The following is a 10,000-nucleotide window of genomic DNA, read 5'->3' as shown; positions in this document are numbered from 1 at the left end:
ACAAAAAAGATATGAACATCACTTTTTTGATAACAGAAATTAAGGTGCGTAAAGTATAACATGAAAGAATGTATATACAATGATTGTACCACCTTATAATAATTATACACTATCATATAACTCAAGTGATTAGAAGTAATTATACAGTATGCAAAATGCGAAAAATGGAGGGACCCACTAAGAAGACAAAGCTTGTAGATTGTGGGCCCCTCGGAGGAAACTGTAACTAGGTGTAATCATTCGGCTAGGTTCAAACGAGGAAATTCTTCAAATTTTTTCCACTGTAACATATGCTAAGGACACCCAAAGGCATATGTAAAAAAAAAAAATGCAATTTTGGAGTTTTACTCGGTGTTTTCTAGCAAATAGTCCGATTGCACGTATACGTAATACCTAGAAACGCATACTTAATTAGGTTAAATGACATTATTTTTTTTTAAAGAAAACAGCTCAGCTTTATGGATTGCACCGCAGCCAATGTGTGTGCCGATTTTTGTCGCGAGTGACAGCCGAGATCTGGGGTACCAGCCACAAACAACGAATGTGCTTGTCGTAACATACAAGTCCCATCAGTATTATAGGTGTAAACATGATTCGGCTACGTATAAACGAGGAAGCTTTTTGAAGCTATGTTCACAGTATGTTTCAGCACAGATGTAAGAGATGGCTCGATTGTGAGTATTCATGTTTTCTTGGCTAAAACTCGTCCCGCTCACACTGTGCGATTGTTGGAGATTGGAATCGCTTTTGACCGGTAGCGAGAAAATCAATTTGGCGAATCTGCCCAGCCTGTCAATGGAGAACTTTGAAGATCATCGAAGCAAAGGTGGGTGAAAAAGAACAAACAATTCAAAGGCTTCGATTTATGCCTGCAAAGACAACTCTGACATAATATAACTGCAATGTGATATTTGCATGACATATGATACAGACATTATGCGATCTTGTCCACCAGTTGAGCTGATAATTGAGCTTATTTCTCTCCAAGCATGCAAAACATCACGCAAAGAAATCAACACAGCTAATTTGCCGGCCCAACCGAGTCCTGAAACATTATACTGAACTGATGTGTTACAAATACAGTGTATCCACTGCCCGCACTTAAATCTTTCGAGAAAACATTCCATGGGTTGCATGACATTGCACTATCAGGTCGTTGACATTGTTAATAAAAGCGATGAGTGCTCTCGAACTAAACGAGTCTTGTAATGAGCGAACTCAGTCAATGCCCCATAAGCCGCCCACTACTACCACAAAGCCAGTCGCTAAAAAGAGACGGTCGAGTGCGATATCGAGGTTGTCGATTATGGGTCCGTGGGCGAAGAGCTGTATTCTCCTGTTTATCCTCGTCGTCTACCTTTTCGCTGGCGCTTTTGTGTTCCGTCACCTCGAGCGTCCGATCGCTGTCAGCAATGCCGAGCGGTTCACTGAGGCTCTGAAGCAGCTTATCGAGGACTATGACTGCATTGGTGAGGCCGATGTGCATGAGTTGATGGATATCGTGACTCGTGCAATAGGCGAGGGTGGTTTCGACGCCGACCGAGCTATCGACGTCGTCATGGATGGGGGAATCAGCAATCAGACGGTTATCGCCAGCACGTGGTCGTTTGAACCTGCCTATGTCTTCACATTCTCCATCGTCACTACTGTAGGTAAGGTTTTTGTCGCGATGTGTGCGATAAGTATGATTCAGAAACTATTATTATCATTTTTTTTTGCATGCAAGTTACGAATAATATTTGCCAAACTCCAGAAATTAAGAAAAACGAACAATAATTCGAACATTTGGTCTGGGAGAGTGCTAACTTAGTGCGATCTAATTCTCCGTTTTTAAGAGAATGCACACTGAAGTTCTTTTGAGTATCAAAGTGACAAGTACAGATTATTAAGAGGTTAACGTAGATTTAAAAAATACAAGCACGTCTTTGTAAGACCATTGAAATTAACATGCTTAAAATATACGCTGATAACAAGCATTGAATTGCAAAGTTAAGTTTACTTAACTTTACTGGTTGGGAAGTTTTCAATTTCCTTATATCAAAGGTCGTCGATACAACATAATGGTGTACATGTACAATACTTCTAAAGGGTTCATCGCAGCCATGTGTGTATGCAGTCAGGAAATTGCCCAAAACGGGGAAAATACCCTCAATGCCACAAACCTTTGCAATGTCAATTTCATTAAAATGAAGCATGGTTTTCATTTCTCATTATTCATGACAACATTTCTTATATTTCTGCTTTATTTCTAACACGGAACGGTAATATCCAGTAAAAGACATAAGCCTACATTTGACAATCGGGGAGGGGGGGGGGGGGGAGGATGCAAGAGAGTGTTCCTGTGTCCTGCTATCATCGGCCATGGTTTGTCAGTCATAAGACACTATCGATTTATGTACCCGCACAACTTGTTCATGAATACAATATATACTGTAGTTGCATACCCTTATAATTTGAGCATGCAATATCAATATAGACAATAGTGTTATTGCTTGACCAATTCCCCAAGATGCGGATACATGTAAAGGAACAAGTACAAGCACAACGCTACTCAGTAAATGTTCACTTTTGTCTCAGTGTTCTCATGTTGCCAACGATATTATACGTATGATTTCCTACCCTATCCGACATGTCCTATTACTTACCTGAATGTTTCAGAGTTAACTGATCATAAGTTTATTAATACTCCTACAGAGTTTGATCTACGTGTAGTTTAGTTAGAACATGCACGATGATACGAGAAATCTCGATCCATTAACCGCCTAACCATCATCGCTATACACATGCTGCATCACACGTCAATACTAGCCCTTCGTTTGTGGAGTGGGGAGGGTAATATAAGGGAGTATAAAATGCGACCATGCATCATAAAACAAACAAAAATTCTATAATAGACATGGATTTTAGTTAACGGCAGATTCTGAAAGAGTAGACTTCAAGCTTTCAATGATGTAAACTCAAGTCAAATGGACAATCCTTACTATACACTGTACCTATCCAAATGTTGGAAGGAAAGCACGCACTCTGGAAAAAGTGTTTACTGAGAAAAGAGGCTCTGAATTGGACAGGGCAAGCCGTGCTCTGTGCATGTGTGTTTAATGAATGTGACAGAAAACGGGATGTAAAACAGTTACAACATAGCAACAACAATGAAGGGATTATCACATTAATAAGATGAAATTTATCATCTTGTGTTCTATGAACACATTCTACTCATGACCAATACCGCTGTACCAACTTTATCCTTTCAAAAGATTTGACTTGATATTGAAGAGTATGTACAGGGTTTTTAAGAAATGAAAAAAAGCCTACAAAACATAATCTAGTCACACTATTTAACAAAAAGAAAAGTGTTCTAGAAAAAACTACAATTCATCATTAGTTTTACGATCGTCATGTAGTGTATGAGCGTTGCATGAGCGTTGTATGAGCGTTGTACTGAAAATTAGCCGGGATAAAATGCTATACCAATGTAACGTAAATATAACACTTTTCCGTGTCATCTGAAAAATCTGCTATAAAAACATCTACAGTAACTGTATACCGTCAAAGAAAAGGTGAAATTCCAGGTTTCTCATGCACTTGCCCGCCCCGAACACTTTGTCAGCATTCGCTTGGCCTTATTGCTACACCTACATGATAATAATAATATGCCTTTCCAGTGATGGTGTTATGCATTCAGCCGGACGGTTTGCGGCTCATTTACATCTACCATTTCTAGTTAGGCAAACTCGAAAATTGCGATGGCCCTTGTCTTCTAAAAACATGCCTTTCCAGTGATGGTTTCTATACTGGGCGTTGGTATAGCAGCGTTCTGTGCCACCTTTGATTTCGGAAAATATCCCAATTTCCCAAATTCAAAGTAAGTTAACCTCTTCTTCAGAATCAATGAAAGCACTTCAGGTTTTTGTTTTAGCTATGACACGTCGTCTGCTGCTGTTCGATTGGTCCGTTTATCATGTCAATAAAAAATGATTCGTCAAATTTTCCGGAATTAACCCGAAGTGTTTTCACTACCGCAGACATCGTATGAATTTACTCTTTGATCTTGGTGTATTGAGCAAAAGTCTTACATTTTGTCATTTCCAATATTGTAACATAAACACAGCATACAATTTGTGCCGAGTTGTAATTTTCTGAGAATTTCCACTTTTACACGAGAATTCATGGAGTTTTTGCCATGGAAAAACAAATATCAATTTTGTCCACCTTCTATTGTAATCTTACCAACCCATGCAAAGTGGGCCTAAATATATTTGTTCTTCTTGCCCTCAAAGGTTTTGGCAACCTAGCACCGCGGACAAACTTCGGGCAGGTGTTCTGTGTCCTCTTCGCCGTGATCGGCATTCCGCTGGCTGGTGGTCTGATGTTCTCTATCGGAGAACTGCTTAAGGCCACTTGGCGACGCTACGTCAAAACCGTGCACAGGGTCAGCGAAAAGATGTACGCCAGTATCATCAGTAGAGTGGTGACCATCATCAGTTTCATCACACTGACGTACTCAATTATGGTCTTGGTACCCAGCGTGCTCTACCACTTCACGCAGGACTGGACGTACACGGAAGCCCACTATTACGCCGTCATAGCACTCACCACTGTGGGACTGGGCGACTTCGTGCCGAATAACGACTACCAGGGATCCTCAGCGAATAAATGGAGCTTGAGGGTAATACACTTATTCATTGTATTGTATTCCTACTTCTACCTCTATTTTTTTTTTTTTTGGGGGGGGGGAGGGGGCTTTCCAAAGTAATTATCCTGACGAAATGCACAGACTACACTTTATGTGAGTGGGTGATGAGAGATTTACAAATAAGATAAACACGAGGTATCAAATGTGGATGAAAAAGTGAAGTGGCGTAGTATAATCTGCCATGAATAATTAACAAGCAAGCTTTTTGAATGTTGGCATGTCCAATGGGTATGTCGGTTTGATTGAGAATGCAAACCCGCATATCAATTCTTAACAAGAAAGAGGGGAAAATTTAGATGAGGTATATAAGATACCGAGGAAGAAAGAAAACTCAAATTAGATTGTTAAGAGCTTTCCGTAAACTGAGAGAAGAACTTATGATAACCAATAACCAAAGAGAATTAGACAACCCTTTGGACTGCTCTTCTGTCTTCTTATTCGCCTTTTTTTTTTCCCTTGGCTCGGCGATTTACAGATTAATAGACTAAAATATAATTGAAAGAAAGATATTATTCAGAGGGGTGAAGGCTCAGGTTTGAGTTACTTCAGTTTGTCTCCCTCTACAAATGAAAATTTGTTAAGATCGCAACTGCTGATCTGTAAATCAACAAACATGTCGGGAAAAAGGAACCAGTGGGACTCGAACCTGTCATGTACTGCTTTCTGGGCAGCGACACTACCACCAGGCTGTCCCTGGTTGCCGGCAGTGACACGATGCGAACATGGAACAAATACCCAAGCTCCGAAATTCCGACATTGTTAGTTAAGTAGTCAAAGGCGGACAAGGCATAGGATAAATGAAAGAAAGATATTACATTATTCAGAGGGGTGAAGGCTCGGGTTTGAGTTTCTTCAGTTTGTCTCCCTCTACAAATGAAAATTTGTTAAGATCGCAACTGCTGATCTGTAAATTAACAATATGATAATATACTATAATATAAAATATGATTATCACTTCTTTCGTGTCGTTTCGTCTGTCACTCTTGATCTTTCATCGATTTTCAGATCCATTGAAATGTCATGCCAATCTTTAATCTCCAGGTCATCATGTGTGTCTACTTCTTCGCTGTAATTGGGGCACTCTCCACAATAATCAGCCAGGTGGTCAAGAAACAACAGCGCGCCACCAACAGTATCTCTAGGACAGTCGAGCAAGCCATGCGAGTGCGAGTGCCGAGGGTTCGGCATGGTAACAGAAAAAGCCCTAAGTGCAACGATGAAATGCTTACCAAAAGGCCAAAAGACGGCGCTAAAAGCAACGAGTTAGAGAAGGGTGATGCAGGAACCCCGGGGAGTTCGAAAGGCACCGACGAGAGGAAGGGACGTCATCGCCAACAGCTTCGTATGACGGTGAATTCGACAATCGCCGAAGAGTCAAACGAAGCGGCATCGGACACCAGCGCCCACACCGACAACTACACAACCCAGGAGATTCCGCTCGAGGGAGGCGCGATAAATGAGGATGTAGAGGGAACATCAGGAATAAACTTTACTGAAATCGTCTAGACCTATCGTGATTTGAAGTTGGCTGTGTCGACTCTTAATGTAGGTACCTTATCACTTACTCCTGCGGTTTTTGGTTTATTACGATCGAAATGGAACAGAAGTATGTGCATATTGACACTAGGTGTATTAATAGAGAACATGCAGGGCTTAGATTAATACGAAAGTACTGGTAATGAAGCAATACGGCAAATGCCACCGACTTCCCGAAGTGTACCGCAATGTCATCAACTGAGCGTGAAAAGGAAAAAATAACGGGAAAACCAAAACAAGAAGGCACATTTATTGTCGAACCTTCACGGTGGTCGTCAGTACGTGGTTGTACTGTATTTAAAAATTGATAGTGAAAGGGGTGTAAGGGCAACGCTGAACTTGATTCAACAAACCTGAAGATACTAATATCGAAATCCCACACAACTGCCTGTATATCCTGAAGAGGATAATTTCTTGAAGGAATTTGATGCAGGTACATTGCATCTGCAAAGATGATAAATGCCGCTCATAAAGAGGACAGGAGTTACAACACAAATATTGTACTAAAATGATCTATTTTGTTATGATGACGTGAAAAATCAAGATTCAATATTGCGTCAAAGTTCCCCGCTGTCCTTGTAGTCATTGCATATTATGTGCTGCGGACCGTGGTTAACCCCCCCCCCCCCCCCCCCACGACTGCGACATTAGGCGCCGTCGATCACGCTTCATCACGCAAGACACCTCTCATGAATATTGTCTAGCGTGGGAATCCAAAGTCGCTTTGAATATTCATATCACATAACATATTATTATCATGGAAAAAAAATATTCACTATGAAGACGAGAATATGGTCTGATATCCCTTGCACACGAAGTCCACTGTCTAGAGATCGTTCGTATCATTGTACATAGAAACTCAGGACACGGAAATGGAGATGGAGACGGATAAATCGGCATCCATGTACAAAATTGTACTGAATGCAAACATTGAAGCGCAAGACACAACGCTGCATTCACATCAGTCTACATCTGCTGATCAAAGACGCTCTGCTATCTGCACCCTATCTCCGGTGAATATTTATGATACATGTACACTGAATTGACAGATCAACATATAAAATCTGGTGATGCATTTGCTCCTCCGACAGTTGCTCCAATCTTATTTTTTCCTCCATGGACTTAGGGATGATGTTTAGGTTGTGACAGATTTTTGGGTTTATTTTGATGTGATGATTAAAACCAGGGTTTATGTTTGCGGGTAGAATTCATGTTTGGCGTAGCGTGCAGATATTTCATGGGAGCAATTATCGCAGGAGCAAATGTCATGGAACCCAAAATCTCCGGACCTGGCATAATGAATTCAACGACCCCACGTACACAGATAAAGAGTACACGGTTGTCTACGAAGACCAGCTCGTCATAGCTCTACCACGGAACGTGAACTCGTCAGTTACTTGCAGATCGTTGATATTTGTGTGTTCAAAGGAAACGGACAAGAGAATTTAACTCATTACATCGGTGTACCAATGTATGGATACAGTCATTGCCGTTTAAAGTATTTCTTGAGATGAGAAACTTTAACATTTCATCTACAGTTGTATTCTCCAAGACCTATTTTGGGCCTCATGAGAAGAACGGAAGAAGCGTCACCGTTTAGCAAGCCTTTTTAGAACAATTATATATATATATACGAGGTGTGTCAAAAAAGTTCCACGACTGGTGTCACAGCAGATTAATTTCAAACCCAAACTTTAAACTACGAGGTTTCACCTTCAAAGTAATTTATCTTGAGTATGTAACTGTGATCTTAGCTCTCTGCAGCCATCACACTTTTTTACACAATTTTATATATACACATCCTTACGTTTCACGTTGTTCAGCAATAATGAGCACAAAGCCATGAATAAAGTTGAAGTTTCGAGTAGGGTTGGGAACTCTGTCAAAAGCACTGAAAGTGCTGCAGCAAGTCTACGGAGATGGACGATGTCACACACATCTTTGTGTTTTTGAGTGGTGCAAGAGGTTTAAAGAAGGATGAGAGGAAGTGGAAGATGACCCAAGGAGCAGAAGGCCCTCAAAGACCAGGACTGAGATGATGACTGGCAATGACTCTTCCTAGCAAGTTTGGTTTGGTTTCAAGTTTCAAGGCGCTCGATGATGTCATAGCAAAGTTGCATGCGTCGATTCTTCTGGTCATCACGAGGGAGTTTTGACACTGTCTTTGCGCAGATTTTCCGCATGTCTAGATCTTCAGTGAGAATCTTCCAGACACTGTCCCGATTCATGTCTAGCTCATTTGCCATCATTCGAACAGTCAGCCGACAATTGCCACGCACCATATGCCTGATGCGCTCAATGTTGATCTCAGTCCTGGTCGTTGAGGGCCTTCCGCTCCTATGGGGTCATCTTCCACGTTTTTCTAATCCTTCTTTAAACCTGTTGCAACACAAAAGCATGTATGCATGATTTCATATCACCTCCGTAGACTTGCTGCAGCACTTTCAGCACGTCTGACAGAGTTCCCCAACCCTACTTGAAACTTCAAGTTTGTTCATTGCTCTGTGCTCATTGCTGAACGACGTGAAGCAGAGGATGTGTATATAAAATTGTGTAAAAAAATCTGATGGCTTTAGAGAGCTAAGATCACAGTTACATACTCAAGATGAATTACCTTGAATGTGAAACCTCTTAGTTTGAAGTTTTGGTTTGAAATAAATTTTCTATGATACTAGTCCTGGAACTTTTCTGACACACCTCGTACACACACACACACACACACACACACTCATATATATATATATATATATATATATATATACATGTGTACATGTATACGTTGTATATATATTTTTAAAGATATCAAGTATGAAAGATTTCTTGAACCAAAAGTTATTCGAGCCAGAAGAGGTCATTCGCAGCAATGTCTCCAGAAACACACAAGATTATAAGCAACTGCCGATTAACTTTCTAACCGTGGATGCCTTCAATAGAACAAAAGACACCAATAGAAACATTAAAAAATGCCCTTCTTGCGGACTCGTCTATCATAAGTATGCTTAAAACACACACACGCACACACAACCCCGTAGCTCACTCTTGGCGATGCACCTCCAGTTAAAACTCCTACCACGAGTATTTTGGAGGGAAATTACCATGTATCAAGTATCAGTGATCCGTGGGCTAAGGTCACCACTGCTCACGTTTCGCAGTTCTGCCATCACAAGCCTTTAATATGATCTATGATGGACTACCCATCGAGCCAAACGGCAGTATCCACTCTTTGAAGCAACCAGATGCGATCCTTGGTGAAGTTCACGCAAAGAAAGAAAGCAACCATATAAGGGAGATTCTTTATCTCTAAAGCGTCGAAAAATCTTTCAGTCTCGTTCAATTTTCACCAAATATGAAGTTACGTTTTAACATCACAACAGTTATTTGGATCACCATGTCCTCCTGGAAAAGTACGATCTTCAAGACTTACATTTTTTTTTTTTTCTTTTTGGCATGGGAGTCATATTTGATACTAGTACAGTGCACTCCCGTTATAACGAACACGGTTATAACGAAATTTCGTTATGACGAAATAAAATTTCTGGTCCCAAAATTATTGCCACATAAGTCTATGGCAAAAAAAAAAAATCGCTTATAACGAACACGGTTACAGCGAAATTTTCGATATAACGAAGTCTTTTCCGAGCACTACCGATAAAGAAAAACAAAAGAAATGTGCTCCGTTATAACGAGATGCGGATCGCTTTCGTAAATGCGGGGCGGAACAAGCATTTCCAGCGTCAATGGGCTAACGATTCAATTACATCTGTACTGTGT

General features: G+C 40.7%; 1 protein-coding gene across 1 annotated transcript; it reads left to right on the top strand.

Annotated features, from left to right (window-relative positions):
- Positions 1-1,306: 1,306 nt before the first annotated feature.
- LOC140228262 (potassium channel, subfamily K, member 16-like) lies at positions 1,307-6,199 on the top strand. Its single transcript, XM_072308835.1, has 3 exons — positions 1,307-1,652; positions 4,278-4,666; positions 5,735-6,199. The coding sequence occupies exons 1-3, from the start codon at positions 1,307-1,309 to the stop codon at positions 6,197-6,199; spliced, it is 1,200 nt and encodes a 399-aa protein (XP_072164936.1).
- The last annotated feature ends 3,801 nt before the right edge of the window (positions 6,200-10,000 follow it).

This window comes from Diadema setosum, chromosome 1 (genome assembly GCF_964275005.1).
Source record: "Diadema setosum chromosome 1, eeDiaSeto1, whole genome shotgun sequence".
Classification (NCBI taxonomy): domain Eukaryota; kingdom Metazoa; phylum Echinodermata; class Echinoidea; order Diadematoida; family Diadematidae; genus Diadema; species Diadema setosum.
Note: the sequence above shows the minus strand (reverse complement) of the source record. Positions and strands in the feature narration are given on the sequence as shown.